The following is a 20,414-nucleotide window of genomic DNA, read 5'->3' on the forward strand; positions in this document are numbered from 1 at the left end:
AGTATTGGACATTTGGTAGCTTTACATAACACTGAATCTTTTTCTCTGTATGTATTTTTCATGTTCATATCATTGTTTTTATATTTCAAATTAGCTTAAAGGTATTTCTGTTCACATGCTTTCAGGTTTTCTTATTTTCTGATTAGTGCAGGCCTGTTGGGAACATTTCCTTTCTGAATATAATTGAGCTGTTGTATTTAGAGATACTTCCTGCCAGATTTTTATTTTGAATCTTTGAAAACTCCAGCTGTGGACTTTGAAAGCCCTTTTTCACAGGAGTCAACATAACCTAAGTAGGTAAAAAGTTAAACAGGAATAATTCTAAACTGCATATTTTCTGAGTTTAAGTGTAGATAAAAAGTCACATACTTTTAAGCTCTGTTTCTTCCCCTCCTGCATTCTGGGTTTTTTTTATGGACTTGTTTGGGACAGAGTGCTCGGAGGATTTTCTTTATAGTATTTCCAGTCTGACTTGAAGAGAAGGAAGCAGTAGAAATGCTTGTGAAATCAGCCCCACTTCATTTTTCTGGATTTGACTCAGCTATTGCCTTGTGAAGTAAGCATTTCTGACAGGTATATGATAGCTGGGTATTTGGCAACATGCAGACAAAGCCTCCTTAGTTTACTCAGTATCAAAGCTCTTATTATTTTCATTGAACCAGTTTTCCAGAGTGTTTTGCTTGTTTTTACTTACCCAAATAAAAACAAATGGATCTGGACTGACACCCTGCTTGCGTTCAGTAACGAGAAAGTGTTTTCTCCTTCACAAGTGGCTGTGAAGTAGATTGACTAGTCACATGCTGCCTTCAGATGAGGTACTTATTTTTCCTGAGGTATGAGGAGAAAGTTACATCCCAGTGTTCAAGTCAGAAAAGGAAATTTTTTATGCTGTTGATTTTAAAGGGAACCTCAGGTAACCTGAGAAGGGCAAAACCAGAAAATGTGTGTGTTCGGAGATAAATGCACATCATGAGAGTTACGCTAATAAAAATACTACTGCTGGTGTGTCAGCATATTATGATGAGATATGTCATATTTGGGATGCAGAACACCTCCTTTTATTAAGAAGATTTTTTTTTCCCTGTGGCTTATGATCGATCGTCAAGCCTAATTGCCAACTCAAAATAACATCATGAAGTTCTTTATAATTAGCAGGTGGCGTTTTATTTTTTTTTTTCCCCAAAACAAAACAAAAAAACAAACAATGTGGATTGGGTTCATATGTTGTGCCCAAAGTCGCGAATCCCAGAAGACCACCAAGGAGCCAACACTGATACAAAAGCAAAGAGCCTTTATTCGAGCTAGCTCGAGCTCAATCTCTCATCTACACCAACGCAGTGGCAAGATGCCAGAGAAAGAGAGCACGTTTTCCCCAGAACAAAGGTTTTATGGGTTTCCAGGGCGGTTTGGGGGGGGTGATGGCCGTGGCTCTGGCTGATTGGCTGGGCCTGGGGGTAGTTGGGGGGGTGATGAGTCGTGGCTTTGGTCAGTTGGCAGGGTCTAGGGGTGGTGGGTGTACTTCTTGCTGACTGGAGAGAGACTAAGCTCCGATTGGCTGAAATAGGATCTGGGATCTTGCCCTTTCATTCCCCTCTTTCTCTGCATCCTAAGGGACCCAATCATGGGTCTAATAAGATTTTGCAGTTGTAAGGAGATAAAGGCTGATACTGTTGTCTTAGAACTATTAGCTTGACTGTATTAATTCTATCTTTAATAAGTTATCAGGTAAGCAGGAGTAACAAGATTACTAGGGGCTTGTATTGAGCAAGGAGGACTATCAGTTGGACGGCCCCCATTTGGTCTGTTGACAATCTGGACCAGCCTGTTGATGATACAGGGCCTAAGGATTAGTAAAAGGAGTAGAATGGCAAGGGGTCCTTGATTAAAGATAATCTCCTGCCTTGATTTCTCTCTGGGACACTGGCGCCTTGGTCTGGGCGCACATTAAAAGACTGCGTGCCCAGCCTCTAAGATGGGCTGAGATACTGTATATTTGCTAAAGAATCCTGACTTTTACTATGCCATCTACAGCTGGGTCTGCATGCTAAGTCAGTTGCTCAGCTTGCAAAATTACTTAGATCAGAAGGAGGAAAGACAGCACATAGGCCTGGGCTTTTTAGTATGCTAAAGTGAATCTTATACACGATTACAAATGATTAGCATAATAAAACGTGCTACTCTTCTTTATCTGGGGAACATTAACTGATCTCACTCGATTCTAGAGCTTAATGTTCAACATAGTTTTAGTAGGAGGGGGGTTTCCAGCATGTAGTTATATTGCTCTGATTGCAAATATCCTGCCTTGCTTTCTTCAGAGGCTCTCACTTTATTCTGTCTAAGCCTATGGTCCCTGTCTCATTCTCCCCTCTACAGATAGAGACTCTAGCTGCTGCTAGGGAAAAGGGGCGATGACTGCTCTGGCTGCTTCGTGCTGAGAGGGGGCGCAGTAAAGGGTGCAGCTAGGTCTCCATCACTGGTCAGTTGAGAGGGCCTCAGAAGGTTGTCGCTTCTATTCTGGGTTTCATTTCTATTACTATTTGCAGTTTTGTGGCTTCTAGGCAAGATAAAACAAATTGTGTTATTAGGTTATGTAGCAACATCTGGAGTTGGATTTTCCATTCTGGAAGGACAAACTTGATGAGATTAAGAATGCATGGTTGAATATGAGAACTAGAAATAGTAAAATTTTAATTGCAATGACAGGAGAAAACTAAAACATAGCTAGATATTTTGAAGAAGCTGGAATTCTGGATCTAGTTTATGTCCCAATGACTAGTATTAGGATTTAGTATGGATAAGGCTGCGTTATTGAAACAATACTTTTCTCTAAAGTCACCCTCATTTTTATTAGAAGTAACCAGGTTAAGAAAATAATTAACAGCTGGCTTGATTATTTGCATAAGTGCAGCAAGAAGAGCAATTGATTACAAAGGCTCTTTTAAATATGCTTTGCTGGAACTTTTTGTAAGGAATTTCATATTGAATTTTTAAGGGCTTCTTGAGGCCAGAAAGCCAAGCCAGACTTGCCGTGAGCTTGTGCCTTCAGTACCTGTAGATTTGGGTGAATTCTTCTCTTCTAGAGGTTCCTGCACCTGCCAGGAAGTGACCTTCCTTACTCACCTGGTAAGGCTGCTGGGAACTCTGTAAGCAAGGTACCAGGCCAGTTCTTCTAAAGGGCTTTGTTGGCTTTATAAAGTCAATCTTAGTTCCTTAAAGTTGTTCATATCTGAGTTTATGCACATGTCTCTCAGGTATGACATTCCAGTCAAAGCCTTGGTAGTATAACCAGTGTTTTTAATTAGTCTTCTTACAAGGAAAGCAGATTTTTATTGAACTTGTGCAAATAAACATCATGCCATGGAATATAAAAATAGTCACTGAAAGTTTTTAAATTCTGGAGGGATCAGGTAGAGAGAAAGATGTTTCAATTCTGCTTATAAAGATAGTCATTTACTAAACTGTTGTCAGCTTAAGAGAACAAGCTTAAAACACTTTATCAGCAACATTTGAAACAAAAAGACACAAAATCATTTTCTTTAGTTTATGTAATCTTATGTAACTAATACCTGTTCTGCTGAAATCTAGTTCTTTAATAGTTCAGGAATAATAAAAGTGACTATAAATGACAAAAGACTTACAAATGACAATGGTTAAAGACTTGATGAGAACTTACTATAAGAGTTGATATAAGAAAATTTGGATATTTCTGTAACAAAACATTCAGTAACAAAGTTTAGCATCATTCTCTTAGACAGTGCTTTCCTGGTAAATATATATATATATATATAAGATCAGATAAATAAGCCAAATTAGTCAAATACTTTCTCCAATGGGAAAAAATTCCTCCGACATGTTCCAGCGGCCCTCTGGAAAATACGAGAGTTAACTAGAGGTAAAAGCACCTTTTTGCATTTGATTTTTTTTTTTTTTTGGCACTTGCTTAAATAGGATTATAGGTTGCTATGAAGCAATACTTATCTATTTAACCAGAATGATAACAAAATATTTCAAAGCAAATAAAGGTTACACAGTTGTTAACAAACTTTAGCTTTTAGTCTTTTTAATATTAAGATTTCATTTTTTTAAAAATATTCCGGCAACTCCCTGAGACTTTAAGCATGAGAAACTGCTTTGATAAAACAATTAGAGAACGTTTTGCAATCTTTCAACATTAAGAGCAGACTAACAGTTAAAGAAAACTTTGTTTTTTTAACCGGAAACAAAATTCTAATTTTGCTGTGTACCTGATGTCAAGACTCACTTGCTTTAATTTCACATAGCACGACTATATCTGTAAGAATATAGTAATTTATTCTTCATTTGCCCCATGGTCCCAAGCACATAAGCCGGTGAGAATTATGCCTGGGCTTGCCTGGGACTTGACTGGGTTTATCCTGCTTTATCTCTAAACATCCTGACCCTCCCCCAAAGCAACAGGCTGAGCGGATCCGCCACAACAAAAGGCACCACGCTGCTGCACCACACTGCTCTCTCTCTCTTTGTCTCTGTCTCTCTGTCCCCCTTTAAATAAATAGCTGTACTTTAGAACAAAGTTACTTTCTTTTATCAAAAAACACATTCTTTAGCATGCAGACGAGTTTTCATTCTTTATACCTTCTCTTATTAAAACATACATCTTTTAGCATAGAGAAATGTTTTCCTTATTTAAGTAGTTTTCATTAGAACTTAAAATCATTTGATACTTTAACTTTCAGTGAACACTGAAAAATAGGCCACCATAAACTGTTACACTAGCATTCTTCAGATTGATACATCTATGACAATATATTACCATTTTTGGAAATGTGCTTTACAACACAATTTCTCATTAGGCACAAAATATGTCTATATAACTTAGCAAACTTTAAAAATTTTGGTTACCACAAAAATTCTCAGGCTGTTTGCATATATACACACTGTTATACATTAATACAGTATTATTATTAAGATGCTTATTTGCTGCACTTGTTTACTTATTTTTAGCAACCATGCTAGATTACTTAGAAAATTTTTACTAAACATTAGACAAAGTCAAGCTTTTCTTTAAGCATCTTCTTGAAATGTTTAACAGGGAACATCAACTTAAATGACTTTAAGTAAACTTTGGCAGCTGATAACTGTAAGGACATGCACGCCTCAGCCAAACCCAAATTAGCATTAATGCTTAACATTTTTTATCAGATTTTCTGGAAGTTTTAGAATGCCCAATTTTCACAAGCGCTTGTCTTTAAATCAATTTCATTAATACCATCCGGAGGTAGAAAGATATTTTCATTTACACACTTAGACACACAAACATACAGACTGAGTATTAATGATAAGGTTCCCTCTGGCAGCCATCCAACATTGAAAACTGGCTACTCACTAGAACAAAAAGTCTGCCCCCGACCCTTCTGGACTTCCACACTGAGGTTGTAAAAGAGTGGTTGGATTAAATGTTCCCTCCGGCAGCCAGCGAACGTTAAAGGATGGCCACTCGGAGGTGCAGAAAACACGAAATTTTCCCTGACATCCATGCTCAAATTGTGAGCTCTCTCCCTAACGTCTGAGAAAAATGGTCTGTCGTGAGAGAGAAGGGGGTCGTCTGAGTCTGTCCCATTTCTTCTGTCAACAAGACTAAGACAAACACGACAAACAACAAACAGGCGCCTACATGTTCCATGTTCCAGTGGCCCTGAGAAGAATATGCCACGGCTGCGAAGGCAAAACTGAAAGTAAGTTGAGGGCCTGTCAGACTGCAGCGGCAGCCGACTTTCCTCACAGATGAGGACTTCATCCTCCAGACGGGGGCAAGGGATGTCTCACAAGACCCCCGGTCGACAACCTGCCAGCGCGTCCGCCTAAGTCAATGCCGACCCTGATACAGATTGGAGCTCCTACAGGATTATATAGGCTTCAGGCTTGTTTGCGAACAAAAACAGTGAGACACAGACAGACACAGACAGACAGATAACTGAGTGCACTCACCAGCCAGCACAGGGCTCTCCGGGTCGGGGTTCCTGGGGGTCTTTGGGGTCCTGGACGAGCCCCCAAATGTTGTGCCCAAAGTCACGAATCCCAGAAGACCACCAAGGAGCCAACACCGATGCAAAAGCAAAGAGCCTTTATTCGAGCTAGCTCGAGCTCAATCTCTCATCTACACCAACGCAGTGGCAAGATGCCAGAGAAAGAGAGCACGTTTTCCCCAGAACAAAGGTTTTATGGGTTTCCAGGGTGGTTTGGGGTGGGGGGTGATGGCCGTGGCTCTGGCTGATTGGCTGGGCCTGGGGGTAGTTGGGGGGGTGATGAGTCGTGGCTTTGGTCAATTGGCAGGGTCTAGGGGTGGTGGGTGTACTTCTTGCTGACTGGAGAGAGACTAAGCTCTGATTGGCTGAAATAGGATCTCAGAGCTTGCCCTTTCACATAATGTTCCCATCTCTCTCTGTGAGTAATGTCAGACATCTCACTTACAAAATAAATCTTATAAAAGTGAGTTTAGTATTCAGGGAGATTGTAGTCAGGCACCATTCTTTAGAAATTCTAATTGGGTACCTGCTTTGAACTAACCAGTGACCTTTCTATGTAGTTAGGAGTTTGGATTTCTTTAAATACTGAGCCCCTGTTCATTTTATATGTGATTTTAGTGGAGAAAAAGCAAACTTAGATATTTTCTTGTATTGGATAATTTTGCCACAGTGAATTTTAGAGTGATCACAGGATCTGAAACAGTTGTGGTAACTGTTACCATGTAGAGGGGATAGGAAAACAACAGTTTTAAGTAAATATCAGTATGATTCAATAGCAAAAAAGGAAAGCATTTCTTTATGGTACCAAAGGCCATAAATACTCAAGAACTACTTATCTAAGTAAAGAAAGCCTTCTGTGGTAATCAGGGAAGTAAAATTAGTGTATAATAAGTAATTGATGAGAGAAGAACATAACAATAAGAAGAATGGAAACGGGTGTTCTTTGCTTAACAAATAGCATGCTTGCATGAGGGCAGTCCAAAAGGCTACAGAAAGTCTTGTTTAGATAGGATAGAAAGTTACTCATAGAAATTATATTAGCATTGGAATAAAATAAATTCCCCAAATTATTCTGATATTGTGGAATAAATGAGCACAACTTTTGTGCTTGGTCACTAATTATTGAGTTTTTAGTTTAACAGAATAAAGATCTATTATGTATTCATGTATGTAATAAATAAAAAATACATAATAAAAAGCATTTCTACAAAATTTTCATCATAAAGTGGTTTCTGTCTCAAAAGGGTAGTTATAAAGAAGAAATAAAGATAGTAAATGTGAAAAGTCACCTTGCAAACCAGTGGTACACTGCCCTTTTTTCTGCTTCCATGCATTTCCATTTGGGAGGTTGGGAGGAACTGAGCTGTGCTCAGGTGGCACAGAGGGATGGGCATAGTTTGAAATAAACTCATGTCTGGTTTATCTATTTGCCCAGGTTCCAAGCAACCTGAGTCATACATTTATTTTCCATTTTTCTGGAAAGGAAACCAAAATAGTGGTTTATCCAGTTAGCTTTTCCCAAGACTTAATTTTACCAAGGCACTGATTCTTTATTTCACTAAGAGTTAGAAACCACCGTTTAATTATTAGTAAGCACAGAGTTGGTTTATAAATGGGCTATCCTCAAAACATTACTACGAGAATTGTTCTATTCTGAGGAATTTATAAGGTAGTCAGATTTTTTTTGTTCTCTTCTGGGGTTGGTCAGATTTGGGTGAACCTTATATCTTAGTAGGAGTAAAAATAGACTCATATCAGCATTAAGCCTGGTATTTTAGTTCTGGCAAAGAATGTTTTAGCCTATTAAGTAAAAAGATACTTTACAGCAGACCATGTGTCTTTGTAAATCTTAATTAATGTTTCTGTGTGAGGAACTGAAACTAAAAACTCTGGGCGACTGCTGTGTGTGCCATCTCACACAGGCTTACCTTTCATCATCACTTGTCAAGGATTTGACATTTCATGGCTTTATGGTGGAATACTGAGAGTATAAATCTTGAGCTCAGCAATATAAAAATAATTCAGTAAACTGGAATATAACCAGTGAATGAGACAGCTGTGCTGTTTTGATGTGGTTTTCTGATTATTACTATGAATTAAGATAATATTTGTATGTAGTAGAAACTATGTTTTTGGAAGTTAAATGTGATTTACTTTTTTAGCCTCATGTTTTATACATCTTTCTGTTAAAAAGAAGTCTGAGAAATCACTAACCAAAATACATGCTTTTATCAAGGAATTTAGGGGCAGTTTTCCAGGATATGTAGAATTGTTCTTACACAGGGATTATTCCAGAGATCTGTCTCATTTGGGGCATTATTTTTCTTACTATCCTCTCTATCCGCCGGAAGGACCATGACAGAAACCTGCTGGATCATACCTCCTTAAGACAGGGAGTCCCTTGGTGTTTCAGTGCTCCAAACAGAGCCTGGTTTCACAATAGGAAGTCCTGTTGTACAAGCCACAGTTGGTCAAGGGGGATTGGTTTTTCTCACCTCCCTCGTTTTGGGTGGTCTTTGGTTATCAGACCAAGCAAGGTCAGAGCAGAATGACACAGACAAACAGTGATTTCTCAGAGACCATCAACCTAAGAGAGGACTCTTGGGAAGATGAAGGAGGTGAGCGTCAGCTGCTCAGAGAAGCCTTGTTCTTGATGACTGCACAATCAGGAGCGAGGACAGTGTTGCAGATTGTTGAGTGATGCCTCCTCAGCTCAGATGCAGGCCTGTAGGAGCAGAGTGGGCCTGTGGGCCATGTTAATTTCACAGCTCCAGTGTATTATGAAATATTTATAGGGCTCATTAATTTTTTCTTACTTATTATAATTTGAAAGCCACTAGACTTACAGATAATTATATATCTTTTCTAAAGGGAATTATAGGTGAGATTTCATGGTTTTTTCTTACAAAAAGACTAAAGTAGAAATGTAGCAGTTGTATAAACCTTCAACTATACATTTAAGATGAATTATTGGTAAACTGAAGTCTGTAAGCATTTTGAAATACACGATACAGATGTCTTTCTTTCTCACCATATATCATTTGCTAATCCCATTATCATAATCTTCTGCACCATCTGCTGCTGTGCTCTCACAGGCATGCTTAGGCTCAGTTAAGGGCATGTGCTCACGCTCCCGAGTGCCTTTTATTAACTGAATCAGCAAGACCTGGGAAGACAAAAGGCATACCAACCACTCCTCATGCTAATCCAGACTGCCTTCATATTTAGCACCAAATTGCTTCCTATTTTATACATGTAGTCTCACCACAGGATAATAAGTGATACAATGGATAAAGACCACATTTTAGTGGAGGAGGGATTCTGATTTAATCTTATAGGTGAAATTGTTTTTGGAGCCTGTGTGCACAGAATCTGGTGCAAGAGATCAATGAAAATGGTAAATAAATAGTGTCACTTCTGGAAACAGGTAAGGGGGAAAAAAATGTAAACTTAAGGAGAATGCCATCCTTACTGTGGATTCATTGTTAAAGGATATAAACTCCTGTCTTAATGTTTTGCTGAATTTTCTTATAAATATATGAAACTAAAGGTTTTTCTTTTCTTTTGTGGCAATGTTAAACCATTGTTTCCTGTTTAATTACTGTGTTCTTGTAGCTCAAGTCATTCAGTAAACCAGGGTTCCAAGGCAAATGTGTAGATTTCACAGAAGAAATTTCAGATTTGACTTCATTCACACCATGTTCTTTTAAAGTTCTTCGAGGTTGGTAAGTATGCTATTGAATGTTTTCTGCTGTTACTTAATAACTGCATTTCTTTCAAATGTACAAAGATATGGCTCTATTTTTTTCATACACAGTGAATTTTAAAAATTCTTAAATCATTGGTTAACTGCTAATTAGCCTATATTAACTTTGCCCGACCTGTATTATGAGCCATTGTGTAAAACAGAGAAACAAAGTGTTCATCAGGCAACTTTGCGAGCATTTTGGTCAATTTTTTTTTCTCATTGTTAGATTATTTCCTAAATAATGTTGAATTTTTACATGTATGTTCATTGTACAGCATAATAGAATGCTATTTTTTTTAAAGTGTTTTTGTCCAGATAAGACAATATTACCCCTAAACTTTAAAAAGTCTTTGTTTGTTTAAAGTGTAATCATCCCCATTTTACAGATGAGGCTGATTCAGAGCTAGGGTTTCCCAAGGTCACATACAAATGTCAGAGCCAGGATTGCTTTGGCCATTTTTTATTAATCCTGTGTTCTTCCAACTGTAGCAACATACTGGAACTTTCTTAGATGTATGTGAAACTGTATGTATTTCTTAAGCCTAATATATATTCTATGTATTTTTTTATTGTAAAATATACATAAAATTTCCTATTTTAATAATTTTTCAAGTGTGTAGTTCAGTGGTATCTGTGTTTTCATATCAACCTAATAACTCATCAGTCTCTCTATTCATTCTTCAAGATCTCTTGGATTCATCAGCTCTTCCTCTCCTTGAGCCAGCAGTCTTGGATCTCCTGTCTTCCACTTAAGGAACTTCAATCTCCTAATCAGCCCTATTCCACTTTTGTCTTAACTTCCATCATTTACCACAAACAAGTCATAGGCTAATTATTTTTCCAAAAATCCGGTTTAGTATTTTTACTATTCTGTTTTAAATTCCACAGTCAGTCAGATCAAGGTCAGACTCCTCCTTTTCCAGGTGTTACCATCAAGTCTTACTGTTCTCTGTCCATTCTCTACTCTGTCCTTACACTGTCTTCTTGTCCTCTCTTCCAGCATTTCCTCAACTGCATTTTCTGCCTTACCCTCCATCCCAGGGGTCAACAAACTTTTCCTTTTAAGGGCTAAGTAGTAAATATTTTTGGCTCTGTGGGCCCTCATAGGCTCTGACCCAGCTACTGAGCACTGCCTTTGTAGCAGAAAAGCAGCCTCAGACAATACATAAATGAATTACGCGTGGCTGTGTTCCAATGAAACTCCATGAACATTGAAATTTGAATTGTATAGAGTATTCACATGTCACAAAATATTCGCCTTTTAATTTTTTAAACTACTCATATATGCAAAAACCAGTCTTCCTTAGCTTTTGAACTGCACAAAAACCTGCTGTGGGGCAGATTTGGTCCTCAGGCTGTCATTTGCTAACCCCTGCTTCATATCAAAGGTTTCAGGGAAATCTAGCCAGCAGCTGTTACATGTTTGGCCTATACACTATGTTTAAAAAAAAAGCTTTTGTATCAATATGTAGGTTTAGGATGTTTTTCAGAAGAAACCATTTTATACCTCATTTAAAATCTGAAGATCTGAAAACTTTGGGGAACTGTTCACCTTTGGCAGTGATCAGGCTAGTGTTGAGTAAATGGCCTGTGCTCTGCCAGTGTACCACAGGATATAGTCCCCAGGTTTTTCACCCGGTGCCCCACTCACATTACCTGCCTGGCCTCCTGCAGGTGTGTAAGTTAATGGCCCTGTTTAATACTATTCCCAATATATCTTTAAAATTCAGTCTATCCTCAGTCCCCGTTAATGTTCTTGATTAGTTTAGCCAGTCTTCCCTCTCAGATTTCCTGTAGCTCTTACTACTTTGAACTTCTCTGCATCTGTCACTTCCAAAAAGGATATGAAATTTCTGTAATATCAAAACACTTAAAATGGGATACTATGAGTTTTAAATAGGTTATCTGCATCTCTTATCTGAGAGAGAAATAAATATGTTCAGGAGCTAAATAATTTTGTTGCTGGTTTTGGTTTGAGTTTATTCTCCACTAAAAAGAAGTTATTGTAAAATATGTTTTCATTTTCTGATAAAAGAAAGCTTTTATGTTTTTTTATGTTGAAGTTTTTCCAGAGAAAAATATTTTTTCCTAACACTGAAATCAAGGATAAATTAGTCATACATGTTGCTTCATGTAGGGATATACATTTTACTTATATATATAATTCTTATGTATAATTTATATGTAATTTTATATAATATATTTATGTGTATATTGTTTATAATAAAACATGAACATATAAAATGTGTATAAAGTACATTTATATTTATGTGTAGTTTATTAAAATGCAGTTTAATAAAAGAATACAAGAACCATGGCTATTGCCTGAGTACCTGGAATGCTTAGAGATCTGGATTTAGGCCCAGGTTCAGCCCTTCCTAGCTATAGAACCTTAAGCAAATGGGATCATCTCTGAATCTCAGTTTCTTCATCTTTAAAGGAGGAATAATAACTGTACCTACCTCAAAGGATTCTTATAAGGACTAAATAAGTAATGTACATGAAGGACTTAATCCCATGCCTGACACATGGAAAACCTTTGATAAATAGTGACTGTAAAATGCTTATTACATAAAAGACATGACAGTAAATTGTAATGTCACAGAACATTTCTGTAGTTATCCAGAGTTAACTTTGTGCAACCAGAGTACAGTTCTGGTGACCTTAAAGTATAGTGCCAGAGCTTACATACACTAAAAGTGAAGTAGTAACAGCCAATTCATTTCCCCTATGGGCTCCTTTTTTTTTTTCTTTAAGACAAAAGGGCATGTCTTAAAGTTTTTGATAAGTACTGTATTGAAGGTAATTCACTATTAAAGATTCTAAAAGGTTCATTTCTTCTTAAAACTCCCCATTAGCTATCATATGTTCAAGTGACAGATTTTAAATATTGTGTGATTGTAGGAGTCTAGCTTCTATACTTACCTAGGCTGACAGGTAAGTTCATCATTAAATAAGGATACAAATCTTTGTTTTTCCCAAAAAGAACTACTAATCTTTTTGAGAACTTAATAACCATTTGGATTTGGTCATCCAGGGTTTTGTACTTTAAGGCACTGAATGAAGCCAGTGTCTTCAGCCTAAAGCAGATAGCTACTGCTTTCAAATTTCAGCTCTATCATTTAATAGTTGGGGAGAGCTTGTGCAAACCCCCTGTCCTTTCTAATCATTGCTTTTGTTTCCTTTAAAAATAAGGATATGTTTCTGTGTCACAGAATTACTGAGGACACAGTAAAATACCAGTAAAGTGCTAGCCTGTGTCTGGTACACAGTAAATTACAGTTGTGGCTGTTTCTTAAAACTGACACTGGGTGTTTGCTGCTGGTCAGCATCTTAACTTCTGTGACCTCCTCTTACGCGGTTCCTACAGCACAGTGATGAGCCTGCGTGGCCAACTGGTACCGTATGACCAAGTGTCTCACTGCTTGCTTTTTAGCTGGCTCCTGTATTACCAAGAGGACATGTGTAGTGATCAGTGTGTGCTAGAAGAAGGCCTCTATGCTGACCTTACTTCTTGTGGCTGCCCAGCATCTAAAGTCAAATCCCTCAAGCCCATTGACTATGTAAGTACTGTGATGAATGCATAGTTATAAGACTTCTTCTTAATAACCATGAATGATATGAAGTAGGAAGAAGTGAGGCACAAGGAAATACTAAAATTTGAATAATTTACTTGTGGATTATAAAACTGAGGTTCACTCATGAAATCTAACCAATATATAAGATTGATATTTTCCTTTTTTTCTTTTTTGTTTTCTTTTATTTTTCTCAGCAGGAATGCAAACCTAGGAGCTAGAGTAATATAAAGCCTGGGCTTAAATTCTAGTTTGGGTGACATTAGTAAAGTTACTTAATTTCCTCATTAATAAAAAAAAAAAAAGAGTACTTTTAAGGCCACTGGATGTTAAATAAGATGAAGCTTATATAAAATGCCCAGCATATGGTGAGCAACTCCCTTAATGTTAGCTATTAGTATAATGGTTGTAATTGTCATAGCTGTTTAATAAAAATAATAACTTGATCATTTTTTTATTGTGTTAGATAAGCCACAGGACAATGTGGTACTCAGATTTACAATGTTATTTTAAGGCATGGGCCACTACCAGTATTGGTTTCAAACCTTGCTTTGGGTGAGGTGGAGATCTGCCTGGTGTGTGCAGAATTATCTGGCTCACCTTGGAGACCCATATTTATAGAGTGGTTTCTCCTTTCTATCATATTTACTCAGAATTTTATATGCAGGAAAAAAAAATGGGATCTGTCACATCTATCTCTGTGGCATCAAATTTTGGGTTCCTAGTTGGGAAGTTCTATGCAGAGGAAGTAGTGAGGATCTGGAATATTTTCAAGATGTCTAGTGTATGATGATTCTCTAGGAGCATTGGATCAAAGCTGAGATTTCCACAGAGATGAGTTAAAGCCCTACATAGTGGTAAGAGTGAGTGATGTGACCTTTTCAACCAGAGCTGACTCCAGGGACGATGGCCATCCTCAGGAACCCTGATCCCAACATAAGCAACATACTCTTATTTCACAAGACATTCCTGGATAGAGCATTCTTGGTATCAGGCTAAGAATAGAGTCTTGGCTGAGGAACAAGAACAGAAATAGAGTCCTTGGTCTCTTTCAGTAGAACCTTAGGCACTCAGCTGGGAAAGACTTAAGTGGCTACTGATGCTTCCTGCCTGTTGGAAGAAAAATGATTTAAAAAAAAAAAAGTGGTCCAGTCATTCTCTCCAAGTATTGATAAGGCTGAAAAGGGCATTGGGAAGTAGTCTACATTACTGGGAAAGAACTTTTCTTAGCAATTTTTAGTGGTCAAACCAGACAGATAATTTAAGTCTAAAAGCAAAATATGTTGTTCTAAATATGAAAGAACCATCTTGAAAGGATCTGCTAAATCACTGAGTTAAACCAACTGAATTACTAAGGTGGGCATGTTAGAAATAGTCATAATTAATGAGTAATACTATTTTCTTTGAAGAGTTACAGTTTTACATTTATGAAGTAAGAAATGAATAAAATTAGAAATAAAAAATATATAGAGAGGGAAATATTTCTACATAAGTTTTCTTGTGCATTTGCATTTCCCTGTTTTGGTTCTGTGGAATCCAAGTGGTGTAGATGAAGGTTCCTCTTGGGGAGAAATTGAGAGCTATATAGCCTTTTCAATCCAAGAAGTGATTAAATTAGAGTATATTCAGTTTATGTAAGGACAGGACATCTGTTTCCTTAATGCCTTTACACATATGTTCTAAATCTTTGGAAGGTGTTTGTTGAAGATGTGTTAGGCAGTAGGTTTGGGATTGAAGTGGAAGAAATATGAGGTCAGATTGGGCATCTCAGCAGAGACCTGCAGACTGACCGTGAAGATGCTTCAACAGCTGGCACTTCCTTGGTGAAGTCAGCCATGCTGTCCATCTGGTAGCCCTGAAGCCCTGAGTTGATCAGACTTTGGAGACTGATACATGAACCAAAAGGCCAATTTAGTAATTTGTCGTGGGTAGGTTCTAGTGGGCTGGAATGCTTGAGAATTCTGTCCTGGGAATTTTTCTGCCTCTCTGGAAGAATATAGGAAACTAAATTAGTCATCAGAAGGTTATTTGTTGAGTATAACATTTGGGTAAAATGAAATAGATGTCTTAAGATTAGCTTACCCAGCTAACATTCCCCATAAGAGACTCCTCCCATTCCCAAGGGTCCCAGTTTCTTGTATTCTCCAAAGTCTGTGCCTTCTTTCCCTAGAGAGTGCTAGACACACACTACCTATCCTGTTCTCTGATTCCTTCCATATCCCTTCTCCCCCTACGGTGTCTTCATAGGATTAGCATGCCTTTTTCTATAGATTAATACTACCATCTGTGCTACAACCCCGTGTGATTATGGACTGATCCTGGGAAATGTTTTGTTTAGTTGAGTTGTCTTCTCATACATATGAGCTAATCTTTTGAGTTTGCTTTTATGAGTTAAAACTGCAGAATTCTGAGGGTGTTTCCTGTGGTTAGCATTCCCAGACATGCTGGGACTTAGTGCTGAATTGTCATAATAGTAGAATACTGAGGAGTCTTAATACTTAATCTTCATATAAGATTGGTATGTTTTACAAATAACAGTTTGCTGCAGGCTGATTTCTATTTGTGCAAATATAATGTTACATTTTAGAGGCCCATAGATGCATAATTTGCAGTCATTTTACAGTGAAAGGAACTGGGAGCGCAGTTTCTAGTTCTGCTTCTCACTATTGTGACCTTGAGCAAATCACTTAAATTTATTTAGACCTCATTCAACTCTTCTGTAAAGAAACTGTTAGAACAGGCATTTTTAAATCTTTGACAGCCTCCACGTCTGTTGCAGGTAAGTATCCTGAGCATATTTCTAATTGGACATGAAAAATGTATCCAGCCTTAGGACTTACATGGTCTGAAGGAATAAGATGGTATATTAGTTTCTGTAAGGTTGTGCCACATAACAATCCCCAAATCAGTTGGTTAGGAGCTGGAGGTGGGTGGGGAAACTAAAGTGTTTAAGCATTGGCCTAGTAGTGTGTGGGGTAACCTGCTTTTATTATGTTTCCATGGGAGCAAGTCTGCTCCTTGCTGCTTTAGTGTCTCCATGGTGGTGTGGCGTGGAAGTTGGCTTCCTTTGAAGTAATAATCCAGTCCTGGCAGCTTAAGCAGGCAGAGCAAAGAAAGGCTATAGAGAAATTTCAAATGAAATTATGACTGTGATGACAGGAATGAACTAAAGAGGTAGCATAAGAATTGGCAAGACAGTGAGTGATTCATTCTGTGTAAGGGCTCTGAATAAGGGACACAGCTATAAATAGAAGGCTGTAAATCCAGCCACAGAATGAAGTGTAGAAAAGCTTGGTTACTCTTAAACTTTTCAACTGAACCCATCTGCATTATAACTAACAATATTAACTACTGTGTAGAGTTTAAAAATAAAGGCCAGGAAAAACCTACAGTAAACATTACACTTATGAGTGAAGCATTTGAAGCATTTCCCTTTAAATTCAGGCAGAAGATGAAGATCTCTACTGCTGCCACTTCTCTGAGTCCTAGCTACTTAAATAAGACAAAAACCAAAAAAATATAGAGGAAGAAACAAAATTGGAAAGAGTATCTACAGATAAATTCTTAGGATTAATATGAATGCTAAAAAATTCCTGGATACAAGATGAATGCCATTTAAACTACAGACTGCTTAAAAATAAATCTAACAAGGCAAGTAAGTCCTTTATGGGGGAAATAAAAACTTTACTGAAGACATAAAAGATGGTGAGATAAAACCTTTTGTAGATGAAAAGACTCAATATTGTAAAGACATGGCCTTCCCCAAAATAATACAGATTTCAGACAAAATGCTTTCAGAATCTTCCATCTTTCTTAAGGGGATTGGGATGGTATAAAACATGACAAGTTTATCCTAATATTAATTTGGAAAAGACAGGGATCCACACTAGCCAAGATGACTTTTAAGAACAACTGGCCAGGTCACTCGTCCGACCAAATGCATGCTGGGCTGTACAGCCCTAATTAGCACAGCAGGTCTTGGTGCATGGAGACCACAGAACAGTGCAGTAGGATGGCAAAGAAACTCACCTCCATAAAGAATGGAATTTGGAAGGTAAAGAAATAGCATTACAGTGGTACTATTATGATCTGTTAAATAAATTATGTTCAGACAAATGGCACTTGACTTGGAAAAAGTACAGTTAGAATCGTGCTTTACTCCAAACACAAATCTAAGTTATAGAAGGATTAATGGAAATCTAGGTGTGAAAAACAAACTTTAAAACTTAGAAGAAAGTACAGTTGACCCTTGAATAAGATGAGTTTGAACTGCAAGAGTCCACTTGATATGCAAATTATTTTCAGTAAATATATTGAAAAACTTGTTGAAGATTTGTGACAATTTGAAAAAACATTTTCTTTTCTCTAATTTACCTTATTGTAAAAATACAATATATAATATACAAAATAATGTGTTAATCAACTTTATGTTATTGGTAAGACTTCTGATCAACAGTAGGCTATTAATAGTTACATCCTCCTGACATGGGAGTAAGATGAATTTAAGCACAAAATGAGTCAGTAAGAGAAAGGTAAGCAAGTATGTTTGTTTCCTATTGCTACTGTAACAAATTACCACAAACTTACTGGTGTAAAATAACAGAAACTATTTTACTGTTCTGGAGATCAGAAGTCTAAAATGGATCTTACTGGGGTAAAATTCAGATATTGGTAGGACTACATTCCTTCTTGGAGATGTTGAGGGAAAATCTGTTTCCGTAGCTTTTCTACCTCCTAGACACCCCCAGCACTCCTTGGCTCATGGCCGTCTTCCACCTTAAAAGTACATCAGCTCTGCTCTCTATCCTCTCTTTGACTTCCTGCCTCCTGTAAGGACCCTTGGGTCTTTTCTGCATAATCCAGACTAATATCCCCATCTCAACATCTTTAACTCTTATATGTGAAGTCCCTTTCACCATGTTGGGTAGCTTTTTCACAGGTTCCAGGGATTAGGAAGTGGCCATTTTTGCAGGGTAGGGTGGGGCAGTGGAAGTTAAGAAAGTCATTATTCAACCTACCACAGCACACCACGGACTGGGTGAACATATCTGCAGCCCTTATAACCTGTAAGGGTTTAGTGTACAGAATGTAAGAAGAAATATTTCAACACTCAGTTAAGAAAAAAGAAAAACCTACCTCAAATATCAGTAGGGGATATGCAAAGGCAGTTCACAGAAAGAAAAAATGGCTGAAGAAAGATGTTAAACTTCATTAGTTATCAAGTTAAATGCAAACTAAAACAATAATTAGGTAATATTATCTTACTTTAGATACAAACATTTGAAAATTGGACAGCAAGGTTTGATTCAGTAGCAGAGAAATGGGATTATTCATGTCCTGGGGATTCGGGGGGTGTTAAAAGAAGGATATTTGTTGCAGCACTCCCGGAGGAAAGGAGCTACAGTGTGTTCACGTGAGGAAATGCAGGAGCATGGTTACAGTGAGTGAAAGTGTGTGTGCACTGAAGAATGTTACAGTAAGAGGCAGTTCTGTAAGATTTAAAAACTAGATGCATAACTGTTAGTAAAGTGTAGATATGTGTTCTGGAGGGATTCACAACTTCATAGTGATTATCTCTAGAGAGGGGCTGAATTCTAATTCAGCTGTACCTCTTAGGTTTTATATATTTAAAAAAATTGATACAAATATAGTAAAATGTATTACTTTCAGGTGTTGGGTACTTGGTCATCTATATATTATTTAGTCTTTTTGAAACATATTAAAACTTTTTTAAAAAAGAAAACCAATTTGAAAGATCTATAATAAAACTGATTTTCTAAACCAAATGAAAGAGGCTCTCCAAGGAGGACTGTAGTTCACTGTGAAGCTTGGTCTGGGGCCTGATGGGCTCTCTGCTGGTTAGCTGAGTGGCCCTGGTGTGTTTCTGGCCACTCTAAGCCTCAACTTTCTCATTTGATGAATTGTGAGGTTTAAATGAGTTAGGAACTGTGAAGCCTTTAGTATATGATAAGGAATCAATAATATTATAACAGCTCATAGGCAATAATGATATTTGTTGTGCAACTTCAGGACTTGGGGGCTGAAAGTATTTATATATGATTTTCTTTTAAATAGGCCAAATTTAGAAGATTCCAGATTAGAGTCTTATTAGGGATTTATGAGCCATCTTTTAGATTTGTATCATTTCAGATAATTGTGTTTCCCAGCACACTGTTGTATTTTCTGGAATGCAGTGCTATATGAAGTATTTCATGGTTACTTTCCTTTAATTAGGTCCAGTTGCCCTTCGTTTTTAGCCATGGTTCATTTGGCAAAAATGAGGTGAAGTGGTATCATTGGGCTGTATGGATACAGCTATTCTCAGTGGCTGATTGGTAAATATTTTGAAAATAAAAGTGTTATATTTAGAGTCTCACAAGTTAATGTAGCCCTGAGGCACAATCAAAACCTTTTCCATATAAGTGGTGATTTGGAACTCAGCTGTACAGTGCCAAACTACAAGTTTGTGTATTTTTTTAAGTCAAAAATCAGTTGCTTAGATTAAAAATTTTTTTTCCTATTAAATTGAAGATGTGTTGATATGATGAAGCCGTTTTAGCAGAGTATGTGTACCTGGGTCTCAGAACTTCAAGTTTAGAGGGTAGACACACCTGTTATGCTGGAAGGATTGGTAAGAATAGGGGGACATATATATGCTGCCCAGTTGAGCAAGCTGAAGTCATGTGCTTCAGATAATATCACACATCAGAAATATTCTGGACACAGAGATTCTCAAGATGGTGGTGTGAGTAGGGTGGTAGAAATCTCCTACCAAAACCATATTATATATATTTTGAAAATACAGCAAATACAACTATTCCTAAAAGAGTGACCAGAAGATACAGTACAACAGCCAGGCTACATCTACATTGGCGAGAACTCAACATCTCACAAAAAAGGGTAAGATACAAAGCGGTGGTGACCTGGCGGGACCCGAGCACTCCCCCCACCCCAGCTCACTGGCAGGAGGAAAAGAATCAGAGTGAGGAGGTAGTGGAAGCACAGGACTGCTAAATAACCAGCCCTAGTAATTTGCACTGGGAGCACAAACACACATTGCATGGTGTACGGGATATTAGAGGAACA

The 20,414-nt window shown here is 37.6% G+C and overlaps 1 protein-coding gene and 1 long non-coding RNA gene across 6 annotated transcripts in view; one reads left to right on the forward strand and one right to left on the reverse strand.

Moving 5' to 3' along the window:
• CRYBG3 (crystallin beta-gamma domain containing 3) overlaps positions 1-20,414 on the forward strand; it is a 111,078-nt gene that overhangs the window by 69,592 nt on the left and 21,072 nt on the right. For 3 of the 4 annotated variants that reach the window (XM_036916564.2, XM_036916565.2, XM_036916566.2), the window contains 2 exons: positions 9,621-9,730; positions 13,190-13,316. In XM_036916564.2, coding sequence (XP_036772459.2) covers positions 9,621-9,730; positions 13,190-13,316 — 237 coding nt within the window. The other variant, XM_057501978.1, reaches the window with a different exon arrangement.
• On the reverse strand, positions 1,277-6,536 carry LOC130683752 (uncharacterized). 2 transcript variants are annotated; one of them, XR_008997622.1, is made up of 2 exons: positions 5,968-6,536; positions 1,277-2,554 (listed from the first exon to the last, which is right to left on the reverse strand). It is a non-coding gene; the product is annotated as an uncharacterized LOC130683752 (long non-coding RNA). The 2 variants fall into 2 exon arrangements; XR_008997623.1 differs by lacking the exon at positions 5,968-6,536 and adding an exon at positions 3,121-5,961.

The sequence above is a fragment of the Manis pentadactyla genome, chromosome 1 (genome assembly GCF_030020395.1).
Source record: "Manis pentadactyla isolate mManPen7 chromosome 1, mManPen7.hap1, whole genome shotgun sequence".
Lineage (NCBI taxonomy): Eukaryota > Metazoa > Chordata > Mammalia > Pholidota > Manidae > Manis > Manis pentadactyla.